General features: G+C 41.8%; 1 protein-coding gene across 9 annotated transcripts in view; it reads right to left on the bottom strand.

The window, feature by feature from the left end:
• Positions 1-20,733, bottom strand: part of PCCA (propionyl-CoA carboxylase subunit alpha) — a gene marked incomplete at both ends in the record, with an annotated part of 369,697 nt that overhangs the window by 292,880 nt on the left and 56,084 nt on the right. For 8 of the 9 annotated variants that reach the window (XM_080689189.1, XM_080689192.1, XM_080689190.1 and 5 more), the window contains 2 exons: positions 16,485-16,538; positions 18,512-18,625. The exons of the other annotated variant lie outside the window; for it this stretch is intronic. In XM_080689189.1, coding sequence (XP_080545315.1) covers positions 16,485-16,538; positions 18,512-18,625 — 168 coding nt within the window. The remainder of the gene's footprint in view (positions 1-16,484; positions 16,539-18,511; positions 18,626-20,733) is intronic. 9 annotated transcript variants of the gene reach the window in all.

Here is a 20,733-nt window from a genome sequence, read left to right as displayed (position 1 = left end):
CTCCGCAAATCAGTGAGACCCTGCTTCAAAATAAAGAATAAAAAAATAGGGCTGAGGGTGTAGCTCAGAGGTAGAATGCCCCTGGACTCAATCCTCAGTACCACACACAAAAAAAAAAAAAAATTAAGAATAACTTTTAAAGTTTATTTATTTAAAAAGAATAGCCCATTTAATGTTAACAATTAAAAATAACATTTTGTGACAAATTCATTAGGAAGAGTGGAAATGTTTTACATTTTTGCAAATCTCTTTTAACATCTGGCTTAATAGAAAACGGCTGGATTCACATAGCTGGTATCTGCATTCAATCTGTTATGATAACATACTTCACGCAGCCGCTGGAAAACTCGCCTGCACGATCCTGAGAGGCTGAGGACGGGAAACTGTCATGGGAAACAGATTCCCCTTCGAAGTCTCACAAGACCTCCAGGGTCATCAGGTGCCCAGAACACACTGGAAGCAATGCTCTAGTACACTGCACACTTGGGTGTGTGTGTGTGTGTGTGTGTGTGTGTGTGTGTGTGTGTGTGTGTGTGTGTGTGTGTGTGAGCCTGGAGATGGAACCCAGGGGCATTCGACCTCTGAGGCTGTCCTCAAAGCGCGATCCTCCGGTCTCCGCCTCTTGAGTGCCGGGATTATAAGCGTGCGCCACCACACCTGGCCACTTGGATTTTCTTTATGGAACTCAGAGTGATCTGACTTTAATTCATTACTGACCGCCCATGCTAGAAAATAACTCTGTGGAATCTCATCTGTCATCTTCCCGATGCCAGACAGGTCCCTGCATGGCCAGAGCTGACTCCTCTTCTGGGGACCTGAGACAATTTTCAGGAAGACGTTTTCTACTTTTAACATGATCCACTAAATTATAAACTTATGATAGGATAGAGGAAAGGAAAGACAGGGAAAGATTAAAAAGATGGTTTAGGCCGGGCGTGGTGGCGCACGCTTGTAATCCCCGCGCTTGGGAGGCTGAGACAGGAGGATCGCACAGGTTCGAAGCCAGCCTCAGCTACTTAGTGAGGCTCTCCGCAACTTAGTGAGACCCTGTTTCCAAATAAAATATAAAATAGGTCTGGGAGTACAGCCCGGAGGTAGAAAAGCCCCTGGGTTCCACCCCCAGTACCACACACACACACACACACACACACACACACACACACACACACAGATGGTTTAGCAGAGCACTTAAGGGTCCAGGTCTTAACATAAAACTGAACTGTAACTATGGTACTTACAAGCCTTGTGACCAAGTTGACATTTCTGAACCTCTGCGGATTCACTGATAAAATGAAAATACCAATGATATTTAATATGACCATGTGACTAAATGATATGGTAAATTTAATGGCCTTAACATACTATCTCTGGAGTTGTCATGAACAGTAATTCCAAAGGAAAGTGGGAGGCAGGGGGACCGAGGGCTTCGGGTGAGTCTGACAACCTGGCGCCAAAGGTGCCCTGAGAGTGTCCTGAGATTGTATTTGAAATTTGATTAAGCCACTGACATCAGTCAGCATCTTCAGGTTAAACCTGATTCGGGAGATTCTGCATTCTATTCCTTTAATAACGCCTTTAGCATGGATGAAAAGCAGAATTTGTTAAAATTTGATTTTTTAACTATGATGGTGGTGGAGCATTATATTTCCTGCGTACAAAATGCTTCTGGCGGAAGTTCGAAACTCCACATTCTTATTACAGAACGCTGAGCTCTTTACAAAGCGATGCCGTTCTGTGGGTTGTTTGTTTTTGTTTTGTTTTTTGTAGTACTAGGGTACTGGGGATGGAACCCAGGGGCATTCTACTTCTGAGCTACACCCCCAGCCCTATTTTTTTTATTCTTTATTTTCAAACAGGGTCTCACTAGATTGTGGACTGCCTAGGTAGCTGAGGCTGGCTATGAACCTGCGCTCCTCCTGTCTCAGCCTCCCGTGTACTGGGGTTACAAACGTGTGCCACCACGCCCGGCTGAGTGATGCTGTCTCACCACAGCACCGGCACCTTTATCCATAAGTGTGTTGTTACCAGACCACTCAGGAACTCAGGGAAGGGCTCGTGGGTGTTTGCTCAAAGAGTCCTTAAGGTTTGGGTCTGAGGAAGCAAGCGGTCTTTACATCAGAGGCAGTCCCGGTGTTCAGAATCCCTTCTGCTGATGCTGGAGTGCGTGAGATCAGGAGAGACTCTCCCTTGCAATTTCCGATAGATGGAAGGCGTTTCAGGGAGAGACTCATTGCAACGCCCCCATAGAAAGCTCTTGCCTGGCAGCGGGCAGACTTGACAGATCTCCTGCCGGATGTGGGAAACTCTATAGGTCCAGCAGGGTGCTAGCATCCTCCCCTGGGACCAGCAACCAGTGTACAGTGAGTGGCCCCCAGGGCTGGACACTGGGCACAGCCTCTGTCTATGCCACACTCACTTACACAGAAAGCAGGGGACTGAAACTCAGGTAAATCAAGTCACAACTGCTTGGCTTGGGGCCTGGCGTGGCGGTGGAGCTCTTGTCTACAATACACAGGCCCTGCGTTTGACCTCCAGCTCAAACTGCCCCAGAAGACGGCAGTACCGGTCTCCTTTCATTTTTGTCGACCATCTGAAAGCAATCCATGTAGATTCTTACTCTGCGCCAGGTAAGTCGAGCCAGCTCACCTGTTTGGCTCCTCACAGTATGTTTGTGTATGTATGTCGACACCCCCCACCCCCACACTGTCAGTAGTGAAAGTGGTTCCTACAGCATTTCGTCATCTTTCTGAACTGTGGCAAGCATTATGGATATTCTGTGAGGGTCGGGAAATAATGGTGTAATACAATAACATGAAAATATAATGATTTAATTTCTCAAACTTTTATTCTTTTATAAACAAAATGCAAATGAATCCAAATAAGGTCATGTTTTGAGGCAAATAACCAGCCCTGGGGAGAACTAGAGTTCTCTTTGTCTACTTTAAGCCAAGCAGAGCTGGCAACAGGGCAGGGGTGAAGCTCTTGGAGAAGTGAAGAGGCCTCTGGTCTTTGCAGCGTAGCTCACCATGATGGGAGGTAAGGCACGACGCCATCAGGCTTCCCCTGACACTGGGCTCAGGAACGTCAGCCCTCCCTGCAGTAGATGAAGCTTTGCACACAACCAGGTGTTGGGAGTGTGTGTTTTAGTAACTGGCATTGCCCGGGAGGGAGCCTACCTTTGTACCTCCCCTCTAACGAGCAGTTCATGCACACGAGAAGGGCCCTCTTCCCTGACTGGGTGGAGCAGTGCTGGAACCAAGGGTGATAAACAAAGGCGACCGGGAAGAAGTGTTGAGACAACAGAGCTTGCTTGAATTAGTGTGGTATCCCATTAATAATAGAAAATAAAAACATTGCTCTCTTTCTATTGGTCATAAAAATATAAAGTACCTTTGATAACAAGGGGGTATTTATTTGTATGTATGTATGTATGTATGTATTTTTTATTTATTTATTTATTTATTATTTATTTATTTATTTATTTATTTTGAAGCAGAGTCTTGCTAGGTTGCCAAGAGTCTCACTAAATTGCTGCGGCTGGTTTTGAACCTGCGATTCTCCTGTCCCAGACTCCCAAGTACTAGGATTATAAGAACGTGTCACCATGCCTTTTATAGATGTTTTAAATGAAAAGTTTCAAATATAATAAAAAATCGAACAGTATGATGGCTCCCCAGGTTCCAATCAACCTGCTCCAGCAATCATTTTTAAACTCATTTTAATTTTGTATCTCAAAAAATAATAAATTGGTATTTCAGGACTACTATGACCAACTTAACCTCCTATGTTGTCATTATACAATTAAAAGTATCAAACACTGAGCCAATCTGTACTACACTTGTGAGACATTCTACCATTTACAAATACATAAGCAATTTCCTTTCTCACAGTCAACTTATTTTCTCTAAACTACAGCACTCTAACAGTAACGGTGTATGTGTAAGTGTTGTCATTCTTAGAACATTTTCTTACACGCCAGCTGTGGTGGTGCACGCCAGTCATCTCAGCTCTTGGGACACTGAGATGGATCACAGGTTCGATTTGAAGGTCCTCCACAACTTAGTGAGACCCTAGTTCAAAATAAAAAAATAGAAATGGGGGTATAGTTAAGAGATAGAATGCCCCTGGGTTCAATCCCCAGTACCACAAAAAAAAGGAAAACAGTTCTTATAAATAAAACATTGTGGATGAGAAGTACAACACATTTTTAACATGTGTTCTTATTTCTCTGAATATCTGTATTCAAATGACCAACTAGCTTGAGAAAGACTGAAAGAATGTTAGACGTACACACACGCACACACGCAGACTGCACACCGGCAGTCACACTACAAACACACTGAGAAGTGTGGCCGCGGGGATAAGCAATACACTGCACTTGGCAGGGTATGGGCAGGGTAGCCTATCCCACTGGCAATACCGCCGCTCAGGCACACTGTAACAATACTCCATAAGGCCCAGTGCAAAACAAAGCCCCAGCAGCCATCTCCTTATTTCTTCCTCTTCCTCTTTTATAAACCATCCACTTTTGTGTGTGTGTGGGGGGGGGGGTACTTGGGGTGGAACCCAGGGGCTTTCTACCTCCGGGCTATACTCCCAGACCTATTTTTTATATTTTATTTGAAAACAGGGTCTCACTAAGTAGCTGAGGCTGGCTTTGAATCTGTGTGATCCTCCTGTCTCAGCCTCCCAAGCGTGGGGATTACAAGCGTGCCCAACATGCCCGGCTGAAAACATCCACTTTAAAGTTTCATCTTAGAACAGATGGGGGAGCGATAGGAACCATTACTCACAGTAACAGCAATAATGTTACTTCACTTGATGAAACAAAAATCCTCAAATAATTTGCTGTCTTCCCCAGAACAACAAAAACTCTCCTCCTAAATTCTAAGTTTGGGAGCTATATATGAAATAAATCAATGAAAATAAATTCTAACAGATTACAAAATTACAGTAAATTAAAAATAGCATTACATGCTAGGCTTGGTAGGGCTAGCCTGTAATCCCAGGAGTTGGGAGGCTGAAACAGGACGAGTGCAGGTTTGAGACCAGCCTCAGCAACTTAGTGAGAATCTCAGCAGCCTAGAGAGACACTTTTTCAAAACAAAACATAAAAGGGCTGGGAGAATGGCTCAGAGGTAGAATACCCCTGGGTTGAATCCCCGGTACCCAAAAAAAAAAAAAAAAAAAAAAATCATTACAGCATAAAAGTACAAGGATGCTTCTCAAAAAGTCCTTTCTACATTTATTTCCAGAATTGCAATATTTAAGCCGGGTGTGGTGGTGCACACTTGTAATCCCAGGACTTGGGAGGCTGAGACAGGAGGATCACAGGTTTGCGGCCAGCCTCAGCAACTTAGTGAGACCCTGTTTCAAAACAAAGAATATAAAATAGGACTGGGGTATAGCTTGAAAGTACAATGCCCCTGGTTCAATCCCCAGTACAGGGGATTAACAGGAAGGAAAATGAAATTAAGATGTACAGTGGGAGGAAAATACTAACAAAAACCATCCGCATGGGTTCTCAGCCTTGACTAGGCAAGCCCAAGTCAGCTTACCTCTTTGGTTCCTGGCAATAAAAATATATCCAGCCAGTGGAAAGCATTCTACTGTATCCCATCATTGTCTCACCGTTTTCTATACCACAGACAAAAGACTTGGCTGGAATATATAAAGAACTCTTATACCCCTTACTCAGTAAGATGACAGACAATCCAATGAAAAATGGGAGAAAGATTTCACAGACTTATTAACAAAGAAGATATATAGAATCGCCAATACACTCATCACTATCACCAAATGAAGGCAAATAACAAGCACAATAAAACACCGTTACAGACTTAATAAAAGAGACCGCAGAGCCGCAGCTCAAGCCCTCAGACACTGTTGGTGGAAATATAAACCCATACCTATCTGTGTGCAGATTCTAGAAAGACTAAACATGCAACGTGATCTAACCATTCCACTCCGAGATATTTACCAGAGAGAAATGAAAGCACGTGTCCAGATAACTACTCGTTCATAGAACCCTTATTTATAATAGGAAAAAAGTAGAAACCACTCGGATGCCCAGCAAGAGAGGAATGGATATCAGTGAAATAATGGCAAATCCGCGGAAGAGAGTACACTGTCATGCAGTAACAACATGGGATAAACTATTGATGTACTACAATGTCAACCAATTTCAAAAAGATTTGCTGAATGAAAGAAGAAAAAAAAAACTCCATCCCAAAAGGGGCATATCTTGGACGACTCAAACGATGTGAAATTCTAGGGATGCAAAACGAGCGACAGTAACTTTGCAGACCAGACTGGCCTAGAGGGCAGGGGCAGGCGTGGGAAGGGCCAGGGAGGCAGCGCGGCCTCTGGAAGCCTCTGGCGCTGGCAGGTGCGCCCTTCCTGCTCACTGCGGCTGCGCATGTGTGAGGATATATGCAAGGTGTTCAATAAGTGGCTGCCTGTGTGTGCACGCCACTGAATGGCAAGTACATTCCTGTAAAGCTTTTTACAAAAAAAAAAAAAAAATACAAACGAACACTGCACTCTGCTTTAAATGGGTGCTGAAGCGCACGGGAGAGGCAGGAGCTATTGGCTACTATTTAATGTACAAAATAAAAGCGAGGTAAATTGATAGATGAACATAGGAACAAAGAAAGAAAGAAACACATCAGAATCAAACTCAGGAGAAAGTTAATCACATGGTCTGGCCGGTGGGTATGCTGGCATTCACGGCGTGATTCTTTCAGGGTTTCCATGTATCTTAAATTTTGTATTTACAAGATGTTAGGGGGGAAACGTTAATGAATACCCCAGGCCAATGGCCCCCTCACTCCCACAAGTCGGCGCAACGCATCTCAGGAGCAGTAACGAGCCTCACGCGTCACCTAGGGAAACACGGCCGCCTTAGCCCCAGAAACAGTAAGTTGAAGATGCATTTTAAATAGCTGATGAGTCAACTAATTGCCTAGAGCTTGTATTAAGGATAGGCAGAATTTTGTAGTTATTAAAAAAACACAGTGGGAATAAGAAATCGTGCAGCCACTGTGGCAAACAGTCTGGAGCTCCTTAGAAAGCGAAGACACAGGGTTTCAGTATGATCCAGCAATTGCACTCCTAGCTGACCCCGCGGGACCCACACAGACACGCGCCCAGTGTGCAGAGCAGCCTTATTCACACCTGAAAGTCGGGACCCTCCTGAGCGCCGTGGACAGGTGGGGGAGAAACAGAGTGTGCCCTATCAATGCGACAGGCTGTCACTTCTCCTTCAGAAGGAAGGGGCTTCCGCAAGAACGCTGCGAGCATGCCAAACAAAATAAGCCAGACCCCAAAGGCAGGTACGGCACAATTCCACATGGAGGAGGAACTTGGGCGAGGCGAATTCAGAGCCAGAAAGCTGGAGAGAGAGCACAGGTGACTGAGGGGACCGGAGAGCGAGGCTCGGAAGGGTGCAAGGTCTGAGTGGGGGTGATGAAGAGTTCTGAAAATGAGGAGCGTTTTAAAACTGTATGAATAAAAATGCCACTGAATTATCTCGTTAAAAAATGACGGAACTTCAGCAAGGCAAGGTAGCCCCTTCCCAAAAATCCCAGCTACGGAGGAGGAGGCTGAGGCAGGAGGACGGAAATTTCAAGGCTGCCCTGAACAACTTAGCAAGACCCCATCTCAAAAGGAAATTTTAAAAGGGGCTGGGGTATTGAGCAGAGTTAAAACACCTTTGGGTTCGATCTCTGGTACCAAAAAATATAGAATAATAAAAGTTCAAGAGACCTGTTGCACAGTACAGAGACTAGAGTGATAATACACTGGTGTTCTGCTAGGCGAGCGCACGTCAAGTGTTCTCAGTACAAAGTGACAAGGATGTGCAGTAACACAGATGGAGATTACCGAGAATGACCATTCCACAGTTGCACAGACTTTAACGCAGTATATCATACATGATATGAGACATACAAGTTTCTCTGTTAATTTAAGTTTTAAAAACATGAAAAAGCAGTTAAAATTTATGATTTTTTTAATGCGTGGGGGGCATTGGGGACTGAACCCAGAGGCTACCTTCCAGCTACACTCCCATCTCAGTTTCATTTATTTGGAAACAGGGTCTCATGAGGTGGATGAGAGGCTCACCACTTGCTGAGGCTGTGTTCACACCCACAATCCTCCTGTCTCAGCTTCCAAAGTAGAGATTACAAGCGTGCGCCACCACACTCGGCTATGTTGCAGTGCGTGTGCGTGTGTGTATGTTAATGCAGCTTGAACCCAGAGGCACTCCACCTGTGAGCTATACCCCAGCAAGTGGCAGAGGTCTCACGATGTTGCTGAGGGTGTCCAGGAATATGCAACCCTCCTATCTGAGACTCCCAAGAACTGAGATTGCAGGTGGGCACCACCACTATGCTTTTATGTTTTACCACAACAAAATATACATAGTAAAAAATAAGTAAAAAGTTTTTAAAAGCACCAAAATGAGACTCAGATTCAACTGAATGATATTGGACTCATTTGTGAAAGAAGCATCCTACCAAACTATCAAACATACATAAAGTGAAAGTCATAACCTTTTCTCCATGGAACTTCTAATATAGAGGTAAAGGATGTAGGACCACTATTCATATGATGGGGACAGGTAGACCACAGGAGGGACTCCAACTGTGGGATCTGAAATGATACAGTCTCAATTCTAAATAAGTCATGAAAAATTAAGGCTGTGTACTCCAATCCTTGAAAATAAACTAAAAATTGAAGAAAAATATATGACCCAATAATTTTGTGTGTGTGTGATACCAGGGGTGGAACCCAGAGGCTTTCTACTTCCGGGCTATACTCCTAGACCTATTTTATATTTTATTTGGAAACGAGGTCTCACTAAGTTACTGAGAGCCTCACTAAGTAGCTGAGGCTGGCTTCGAACCTGTGCGATCCTCCTGTCTCAGCCTTCCAAGCGCAGGGATTACAAGCGTGCGCCACCACGCCTGGCTTCCAATAGTTAATTTAAGGGAAGTTTCAAAAATTATTAAAGTAATCCACAGACAAAAGAAGAGTAAAGAACAAAAGAAAAACAAAACTAATATAATAGAGGCATAAATCTAGCCATCAACCATTTATTAAATGTTAACAGATTATACTAAAATTGCATGTGACGACGACTTCAAAAACAAAATTGTGAACGTCAAACTGTGAGTAACACACTGTGTGATCATTGAACTGCACACTCTGTGTGTGTATGTGAGCTTGAGAATTGAACCTAGGGCACTCTACCTCCAGGCCAATTATATTTCCTATTTTGAAACAGGGTCTAAGTTGCAGAAGGCCCTGCTAAGTAGCTGAGGCTAGCCACAATCCTGCAATTCTCCTGTCTCAGCCTCCCAAGAGCTGGGATTAATGGCCTGTGCCACCACAAGTGGTTTGAACTATGTACTTTATTTATTTACCTAATTTTGGAGGTCTAGGGATGGAACCCAGGAGCATTCGACCTCCAAGCTACACTCCCCCGCCATAAATAAAAAAATAAAATAAATAATAAATAAATAAATAAAATAAATAAAATAAAAATAAAAAAATATTTTTTTATTCTTTAATTTGAAACAGGGTCTCACTAAGTTGCAAAGGGCCTCAGTGAGTAGCTGAGGCTGTCCGCCAACGTCAACCACCACCACCACCACCCCACCCCCGTCCTCAGCCTCCCAAATGCTGAGATTACAAGCGCACACCACCACACCCGGCTTGAACTATACACTGTAAAAGGATAAGCACTATAATAAAACATGAAGCTACATAAAGTAAAGCTGTTATTGAAAAACATAAAGTAAGCCGGGCGTGGTGGCGCACGCTTGTAATCCCCGCGCTTGGGAGGCGGAGACAGGAGGATCGCGCAGGTTCGAAGCCAGCCGCGCTGGCGTAAGAGACCCTGTTTCCAAAAATAAAATTTGTAAAATAGGTCTGGGAGTGTAGCCCGGAGGTAGAAGGGCTTCCAGGAACCCCAGTACCACCAAAATAAAAATAAATAAATAAAAATAAAAATAAAAAAATAAAAAAACAAAATACGTTAGAAAAGTGTTGTCCAGTGTCCTCCTCGTCCAGTCAGACTTGATCAGTTCCGCCTAGGAATATTGAGCAGTAGTGAAGGGCCTTCGTCAGTAACTCTATTCCGCAGCTCTACGGCTCACTGTCATTCCACTCAGGAAGTCACCAAATAAAAGCGCAGTGACTTACGCGGGCAGCCAGAATGAGAACAAAAAACAAGGAAACGATCAGATCTCGACAAGGTGCACCACCGGGGGGAGCAGAGGAGGGGGCTCCACCAACCGCGAGAATGCGTGCCAGCTCCAGGCGGCGGCTCATTCATTCATTAATAAGCAGCCACACGGCCTGCCCGGGCTGGTCCAACTCGTCTCAGGAGCGGCGTGGAAGCCGCGTGTGCCTGGGATCCGCTCCCTCACGGATTAGCTATGTGACCCAGACAAGACATTGTTTACCCTTTCTCGGATGGTTCTCTTTCATAAAACCAAGAAAAATAATAATGGCACCACGTCGGTGCTGTTAGGAGGACTGAAGGAGAGCGGTACGAATTCATCTGTCGGAATGGATTCCATACGTATGTTTGAGACCCTGGGAGCCACTTCTTTCTAATGCAAGAAAAATTCTGTGCTACTCCTCTTTTATATAAACAAAACCCGACTTCAGCAATCAGAGTAGCCTACATAATAAATCTATAGTGAAATTCTTTCTCACTCACCTGCTAGTGTGCACAAGCATGCACACGCGCACACACACACACACACATGCACACTCGCTCTCTCCAAAAGAACAGGAATTCCATAGAAGAGTTGCCTCCAGGGACTTCAGCTAGAAGCTGGGATTTGGTGATGGAGAGAAACTTTGTCAATTTATTTATGAATTCAAATTTCTTAAAGATTCATATTCTCCAGAATTAAAAACTTTAGCTGGGCATGGTGATGCACGCTTATCATCCCAGTGCTTGGGAGGCTGAGACAGGAGGATCACAAGCCAGCCTCAGCTACTTAGTGAGGCTCTCAGCAACTTGGTGAGACCCTGCTTCCAAATAAAGTATAAAAATAGAAGCCAGGCGTGGTGGCTCACGCATGTAATACCAGCATTTGGGAGGCTGAGACCAGAGGATCGCATTTCAGGGACAGCCTCAGCTACTCAGTGAGGCCCTCTGCAACTTAGTGAAACCCTGTTTCAAAATAAAGAATTAAAATAGGGCAGGGGGTATAGCTCGGAGGTCAAATGCCACTGGGTTCCATCCACAGACCCTAAAAAAAAAATAGGTCTGGGAGTATGCTCCAGAGGTAGAAAAGCCCCTGGGTTCCACCCCAGGTGCCACAGGGGGAAAAAAAAAAGAATTAAAAAATTTAATATACTACAACCAAAAGTCTTTGTCCAGAATGGAAACACCTAGCCGGATATGGTGGTGTATGCTTGTAAGATAAGTACTCGGGAGGCTGAGACAGAAGGATCACAGTTCACGGCCAGCCTCAGCTATTTAGTGAGACCCTCACTAAATAGCAAGTCAATGACACCCTGTTTCCAAATAAAGAATGAAAAACGGGGCTGGGGGTGCAGCTTGGAGGTAGAATGCCCCTGGATTCTATCCCCAGTAGTGCAAAATAATAAATAAAGTAAGTAAGTAAGTAAATAAATCACTCTGAACTATTTGAAGAACAACAACAACAACAACAAAAAAAATCATTAAAGAAATCATGGGCAAACTTTTTAACTTCAGGACTTCAGTTTTACTTGCAACCCCCCCCCCAGTGCACTTTACAGCAACCATGCACAGTGCACGGCCGCTCACACCTGAGGACACCATGTCCTTCCGTCCAGCAGCCATTTCCCACGACCTCACCCTCATCATGTCTGACACTTTGCCATCACGAGGGGAGAAGGGCTCCTACTGGCGCTGGCTAAGTCCTTACAGTGGTCTGCTCTAAACATTTCAGTTATCGCAATGTTCTCATTCTTTCCAACTGAGCCATGTAAGGTATAGTTTGGATTTTTTAAGTGCTCTGTACTTACAGCGTGGCCAACTTAGGTCAAGTCCTGATTCTGTTACTAATCAACAGCGTGTGACTCTTGACAAGTCACTGCACCCGGACCTCAGTTTTCTTTTTGTTCATCTTTGAGTGAATTAAAAGATCATTCCCGTCAATGCATTTTGTAAATGATAACGCCATGCACACGTAGACAGCGGTGTACTATATCAGTTATTAACCTCAACGGGAAGAGTCTCAACTGTAAATTCACATGAAAACCATCCAATGAATTTCTCCAGAACACTCATTTTAACGATCGTGTCCCCCTGAAAACCGTCCAGTAGTCCTCCTGAACCACTGAAGTACATTCCTACCGTCCACGATGGTTCAGGCAATTTGCCTGCAATGCTCGACTTCGCATGAGCTTCTTTATATATGTTGTTTCTAATCTTTACAACAACCCCGCGGGGTAGCTGTCATTCTCTTCATTTTCCAGATGAAATACTTTTGAGCTGTTTCCAAATTTTGCTATTACAAAAGACCTTACAACAATGAACTTTTGTCCAATTATATCTTTGCAGGTGAGATTCCTAAGAATGGAATCGCTGAGTCAAATCATGCACACTGTAATGAACACGTTTATATGTTCTAAATCTTTACAGACACGAGTGCATTTCAGGGGACTGAAGCAATTCACGCTGCTGAGGACAAAACCACTTTCCAGTGTCCTTGCCTGCGCTGGACGTCAGAGCTCTTCAAAATTGTTTTCATTACTCCAATGGATTAAAACATATGTATCTCGTTATTGTTTTTGTAACCGTTACATCCTTTATCTTGTTAAAAACTCTCAGAGGAAAGGAGATGAGAAAACACAATCCCCAGACCTTACATGTTTGTCCCCCTTTCCCCTTTTCTTCCATGTCTGCAATGCAGGCCATCATGAAGAGAAACACACACACACACACACACACACACACACACACACACACACACCTTTAACACACTGGTAAGACCTAAATGTAATACACAAGCTTTAACTCTAACATACAAATGTCTTGTCTTGCAAGGCTAATCACTATAACTTAAGGCTGTGCTGAGCTAAAATGATATGACAGTTTATCTACATAAGCCAAAAGGAGAGAGAACTAGAAAACCATAAAATCTCTTTAAACCAATATCTCTTTTTCCAAGAGTCGGTAGTTTTACTTCTCAAAGCTTTCTTGTAACCTCTGAAAGAATTTCCTTTCTTGGTCCTAACAATCCGTACATTCTCCCTTCGCTGGTCCTTTACTGTTCAGAAGAATAAGACCAGCCCAGGGGGAAATGCAGAATGGAAAACAGCTTGAAAACACAATTTGTTTGCTCAACACGGTAAAATTAGTGAATTCGTGATTGTTCCTGAGAGTTATTTGTAGCTTTGTTTTTCCCCTAAATTATTTAAGCAACAACAAGCCATAAGAAATAGGTTTGTTCAAATTATGTACAGTGGGGATCATGCGTATCCAATAGCATTTCAAGTAAATTGGGCATAAAGAATGGTACTGGGAAGTTTAACATATTTCTACACTTGGGGAAACTTGGCATATGATATACTTTCTAAAGCAAATACATAGCAACTATTCAGAAAAGTCTTTTTAGTTACAGATATTGAATAAAAACAGCACATCAGATGATAAAGGGCAGATTGTTATGAACAAAAGAACTACAAAGAATTGCCATTGTTTGTATGGCAATGAGGTAAACAAAATGGAAGTTAATTTTAAAACTCCATATTGATTAAATTTTAAGCATGACATATTACTATAAAGGGACTCTCCTGAATCAAATCAAAAGAAAAAAGATTTTAAATCTCCTGCCAGTGCTCCTCACCAAAAGCAGACATGACAGCCCACCTCCATGCACTGGAAATCATCAGATTCCTAAGAACATACCAAGTTAGCCAGGCTGAAACAAAAGCCATCCACAAAGCTGCCCCCAATCACACGATGTTTACACGGCATAACAAACTCTGCGAGCACCTTCATTTCATTGTGTTATTTTTGTGGATCTTACTGTCTGGGACTAGATATCCTAACCAGGGCATCTTAAATGGTCCACTCCGGGGAAAATGTTAAGTGTTAAGAAAGTTATAGTAAAAATCTTGCTCTGATGCACAGAAACGAGAGAGGACTACTGAATCAAGAGCTACATACGTTCATAGGGAACAAAAACAGCGATCCTCTTTCTACTTACAAACTAGCCTTTTTGTGTGTGATGGGAACAGTTTCCTTGCAAGTTGAATGTTTTCTAATTCTTATTCTAGTAATATTTACATGATTCCCCATTAGCATTTGTTGAACTTATTTTGTAGAAATCACAAGGGGAAAAAAACCGTAAACGTAACATGGAAAGTAGCATGCCAAATAAAAAGTCTTTACATTTTTGAAAATGCTCTAGAAGTCGTAGAGAAAAGATTCCAGCTGTCTGGAAGGCTACAGAAAACCCTCCCGATGGAGGCAGTATGTGAACTGTGACTTTAAGGACACAGTTCCTGATGAAAATATGGCAGAAGAGGACAAGCGCGCCCGGTGAGGAAACAAAAGCCGGGACCGAGGGAGGCGGCCACGTGGTCAGCAGCGTACAGTGGGCTGGGCAGAGGCGCACGGCGTGAAGCGAAGGGAGGAGATAAGATTAGAAAGAACGCCAGGGAGAAAGGAAAGTGGGCAAACGTTTACACACTCTTCTCTAGTGCAAAAACCCAAATATGTGTATATGTGTATGTGTGTATGTGTATTTGTATACATGTATGTGTACATGTACACATACATGTATATGTATATATGGCTGGTACTGGGGAGTTGAAGCCAGGGGCACTCTCGCCCTATCCCTAGCTTCTAGCCCTTTTAATTTTTCTTTTGGACAGCGTCTCCCTAAGTTGCCCAGGCTGGGGCCTCAAACCTGCAATCCTTCTGCCTCAGCCTCCTGAGTCACTGGGACTATAGGCAAGTGCTACTGTGCTCAGTTGGAAATTAATAATAATAATAATAATAATAATAATAATTCGATCATCTCTCATAAAATCTTCTCCCCTGAAGTAAAACCACTTGCTGACTTATTTTCCACATTATGACTGTGAAGTCTCTGGGAGCAGGACTTGCACCTGATTAATTTTCATACCTTTCTCACACACCTTAGACATAAGGGCCAAATAAGCATTTCTTTAATGACTGGATTAACGTATGAATGAATATAATTACCATGCCACTTAACTTCACTGGGACCGGGATACTCATCTGTCCAGGAGTTCCCAACTTTTTCTATAAAGAACCGTCTAATGCGCATTTTCAGCTTGGCAGGCCAGTCCCTCTCACAACTACTCAACTCTGCCGCTGTGGGGAGAAGTGACCACAGAGCACACTAAGTCAAAGGTCATGTCTGTGTTTCAATAAAGCTTTATGGACAACAAGCTGGCTGTCCTTATCCCGTGGACTATAGTGTGCCAACACTTCACATATGCAAACTTAATTTAATATGTCGTATTGTGTATAAACATTTAAATAGAAGTATTACATTCAAATCATTTCCATGACAGTCAAAATTCCAAGAAAGATAAAAAACAAAAGAAGAAGTATACACAGAAAGATTAGAATATATTGAATCAAAACCTGGTAACTCTGGGCCTTTGGATTCCTCCTAACTTTGCTTCTCCAGACAACTTTTCTGGCCCTAAATTTAATCCATAAAGTAAGCTAGTTAAAATAGACAGTTCTAAGATAAAGCTCTTTGATCTTAAGAATTGTTCCAAGCTAAATTTATGTGAAAATTTCATCTATAAAGCATATTTATAAATAATTTTAACCCAGAGCACAAAATACAAGATACTGAAAGAAAAAAATATTAGAATAATAAATGAACATAATTTAATATCTGCCATAACTGATCTCATCACCAAATGTTCACATTGATGAAAATCGTATGTGCCTAAAAATTGAAGTTTAAATATTATCTTTAATATAATTATAAATACCTCTAGAAAAGCACTTTAATAGCAAATACAGATTAATTCACCTAAAGTGGTTATATTGGAAGAACACTCAGATTATTGTTAAAACTCTCAAAATAGGAGGTGATAAGATTTGATCTTAAATGATATGATTTGAAATAAAAGGGGGAAAAACCTTACTTCTTTGTATATCCTAGAGTCATGGGATAAAAATTAAATCACTATAATCAATAATTGAATTCCTTGACATCTGAAGATTTTATTTGTTAAATTAGAAGACCAAGCAATACATAATATATTAGACATAATAGAGATTTTTTTATAATTACTCTTCAAATCAAGATTGAGTCAAAGAATAAAAGCTCTTCACTTTTCACAAACAAATGTCAAAGAATTGGTAGATCAGTTAGAATTCTATAATTCATTGCCACCCACATCACAAAAGCCACGCAGCTATACACTGCCTTCTGAAATATAAGTTGGCAGTTTCTGGTTCATTAGACACTTACCAAACACCTGGCAAATTCTTTGTTTTCGGAAAGAAATCCATAACCTGGATGTACCTTAGAAATAAAAACAGAAAGCTCTTTCAATTTTCTCATGTTGCAAAACATGCAGACGAAACACGTAGCGCGCACCACCCGTCCTCGCTCAGAGCCCCGGACACGGCTACTCTGTCCGCACTGGTGAGCTCTAACTCACACTTCTGGGCACAGAATCAAATTCCTCCTTTGTCCTAGCTCTGATCGGGGCCATATACTTTCTTTCTCCCTGCCCACTTGCATTTATCTATACCACTCCGTGCAAACTTCCCCTGTTTTTTTTCTGGGGCTAACTGGGCAAGTTTGAAATTTTTCAAATAGCTGGTAGGTCACAGAATTATATTAGAGGAACCTTTGGCAAGATGGATGAAAACCTGATTTCCCTTTCTTTACAAGCCCAGGAGGCTGCTCATCCAGCACGTGTCTCCCTCAGGGTATAAGACACACACCAGCCACTGGCCAACAAGCCCTTTCTGTCCAACTCAACTAAAAGGAGATTTGGCTTTACTTTTACTTTGTACTCTATTTTTTGTTTGTCTTTGTTTATTGGGGGACAGGATGGCTGGGGATTGAACCCACAAGCATTCTACCTCCAAGCTATACCTCCAGCCATTTTGATTTTTTATTTTGAAACAGGGCCTCTCTAAGTTGCAGAGTCTCACTAAGTTGCTGAGGCTGGCCTAGAGCCTGTGGTCCTCCTGTCTCAGCCTCCCAAGTACTGGGATTACAGCATGTGCCACCACACTGGCTCTCTCCCCCACACGCACACTTCTCTCCTCAGCCCAAATTTAGACATTCGTAAGCACTTCACGCTAACCTCCCCCACGAGCCGCATTGCCAGAATCTAATTCTATCAACTTATTCTAATCTAAAAACGTTTTATTCTATCACGTGGGCCAAACAAATTTAGCCACTCCAGTACCAGTAGGTGTTAAACAAATTTCTAGTAAAACAATTCTCCTAAAAGGAAAGCTGAATTTCTGAGACATCATAACCTAGAAATAGCTACGCATAAGAGATTTTTAAATACTGACCTGAGCTTTATGAACATGGTATAGAATAACATAATGTACTATAGGTAAAGAGTTTTATTCCACCAATTTCATTTTATATATACATTCAACTAAAGATTCTATCTGACACGCTATAGTTCAAATGTTAAAAGAGTTTTACTTTCATTAATTGTGCTAATAAACTATAAACATCTATAATGCAGGTTCAGGAGTTGTTTTTTATTTAAGCACGTATCTTACTAAAGCATTTCTTTCAAAGAAATGTGCGCACTAAAGGAAACACTAGGCTAATCGCCAACGCTGGCTGCTTCCATCTGATATTAGACAGAACTGTGCATAGTGCGTAGCATTCTATGTAATTAGTTCTCTGATATTAAAAAAAATAACAACCAAAAAAAAACAAAAACACCATTCCTGATGTCAAAAACCAGGATTCATTCATCTTTAGATTCATTTCATTCAAAGCAAGTTAAGGGTGGAGAAAATTACTGACTTGCAAATGTAAGTTATAGGCATTTTATTGACATAACAAACTAAAATAATAACTAAATGCACTGTTTTTACTTCTGGAAAATGTAACTAGGTGTACATAATTTTTAAATGATAAAGATGAAATTTAAACAGAGCCTGTCGGATCCTGTTTATTTTTTTTTTAATTCTCTTATTACACACAAAGGGTTAATACTCAAAACTAATTGGGATTTCTTTTTTCCTACCAAATTTGGAAATGAACTGAAACTGCTCCCTGGTGTGAAAGCTGAATCCAGCAGCCACCTGCAGGATCGGCGAAGAACACTGCCAGATTCTACAAAGCCTTTGATTTCCAGTAGCGAATTCGGCCACATTTAACTCATGTGACATGAACTCACCGCAACAGCATTTTCAATCATTCTTTCTTATTTTTTTTTTTTAAATACAGACTCTAGCTTTCTGCTCACTACATACGAAACAGCTGCAGTAGATAGGTTCATTCAGACTCACAGCTTCGGCCCTGGTTTTCTTAATGGCCTCCATGATGGCGTCCATGTTGAGGTAGCTTTGACTGGTGGGAGCTGGGCCAACACAGACGGCCTCGTCCGCCATTTTCACATGGACCTGAAGAGACAAATGCCCGCGTTAACAGATGCTCCCGGCAAAAAGAATCCCCACCTGCTGCAAATAGACACAAAACTGCAAATCTTGTTGTTCTGCCTATCATGTATGGAGTTGGATTTGTTTTTAAATACCCAATAAAAACAACAACAACAACAACGCAACGAAAAAGGTCCAGGAGCTAGCTTACCCATGATTTTCACTCATTACAAGCCTAACCTGTGTCTCACTAAATAATTGCCATTCTAGCTCTACCTATTTAAGTAAAATCACAGGAAACAACCGTAGCTTCCTATTCTGTTCATCTGTACCTGAGTCTGATATCAAAAACTACCTTGTTACATGTAGCCAGGGTAGCCCAATATTTTAATAACAAGCACTCATGCCCAGTTCTCAGCAAGCTCCCCAGGAAGTTGGGATAATTAGAGGGACTGAAAGGAAGGAGGCAGCGAGTCTCCCTGCACAGCACCAGGTCAGCACCAGGCACAAATTAAAGCCCAGGACTAAAGAGTTCAGTATCACAACACGTGAACCAGAAAATCTCGAGACCCATTTGAACACTCACATTCGATCCTGGTCCGTTTACATTCACTCCAAAAAAGGGAGGGGGGCTGATACGTGTATTAAGTTCTAAATCTATTCAGAATGCAGGAATGCACACTCTGTTTTTCAGACTACTCACACTACAATATTTTAAATGCTTTTTATGTTTTGTGTTTTAAATCTATTTATTTTTGCTTCACAGAAGCTAGGTAGGTATTCAATAACAAACAGAGGAAATTGTTCAGTCCTAACAAATCTGTTCTTTTAAAACAGTGAAGGGATTAGTAGATTTTTGAACGGGCTTTTCCTAAAGGTTTTCCAGCTTAAGGAACTTACAATCAGATTATTTTACAAGACAGTTAAATAAAACTGGAACACAGACATATCTGAACATTTATGATCCACTCCCCAATCAAAAAATTTAAGGCAGCAAATGCTTTAGAGTGTTTCTAAATTAGTCTTTGGTTCTGAACTAATTTTTAAAAATCTAATTTGTCTAAAATGAAACCTTAAAAAACAAAAGTACAGAATGTTTCCTTTGTCTAGAAAGCTCAGAATTCTTTTTATCAATTTAGCAATTTTCAAATTAAATTTAAAAAATGGTATTGTGTATTGAACAGTGAAAAATACATACATGTTCAAGGGATATACAGATCAATATCTTAGTATAAAATATGGAAATACATGCTCTCTGAGTCCTCTAATGATATCAAGTGCAAGGAAAGGCAGCCATTGTTGGCAAAGGCTATTTAAGTGTTCCTGTATTTAGAAAGGCCGCCTCCTAGGCTGCCTCTGCCTCTGCCTCATTCCCTTCTGCCTTCAGACTACAAGGCTGCCCCGCCTCGACCTCTGCCCATTTCACATCTGTGTTGTTATCAGTTTTGTTGTCATCATTATGAGGGTGGTGTTTCTATAGCAATAAACTTCAATACTTATTTACTGATGCTTAAAAGAGTGCATGAGCCAGGTAAGAATAGTTATTTGAAGTTAAATCCACACCCATTTTATTTATTTTATTTCACTTGGGTACTACCTGTTATATATATATATATATACATATATATACATATATATGTATATATATGAACATACATATATATATATGAACATACACATATATATATGAACACACACACACACACACACACATATATATATATATGCTTTTTTTTTTGCACGTCTGGGGATGGAACCCAGGGGCATTCGACCTCCAAGCTACACCCCCAGCCCTATTTTTTATTCTTTATTTTGAAACAGGGTCTCACTGAGTTGCAGAGGGCCTCACTGAGTAGCTGAGGCTGTCCGAGAACCGCGATCCTCCGGCCTCAGCCTCCCGAATGCTGGGATGACAAGCGTGCGCCACCACCGCTGGCTGAATTTATATTCAGTTCTACCACTAGGCCTTTTCAAGTACTTCAAATTTGAATACACTTCCCTTAATCTGAACCCCAATTGTACTTAGCACAAATTTTGGCATTTGATCACATTCTATCCAGCAATCTCACTTTAACTGCACTGCAGACTGTGTTTATTTTCATTTATTCCCTCTCTTCCACCAGATAAAGTTC

This window comes from Muscardinus avellanarius (assembly GCF_963383645.1).
Source record: "Muscardinus avellanarius genome assembly, chromosome: 2".
NCBI lineage: Eukaryota > Metazoa > Chordata > Mammalia > Rodentia > Gliridae > Muscardinus > Muscardinus avellanarius.
The sequence above is the reverse complement of the archived record's forward strand: the minus strand, read 5'-3'. Positions and strand labels throughout refer to the sequence as shown.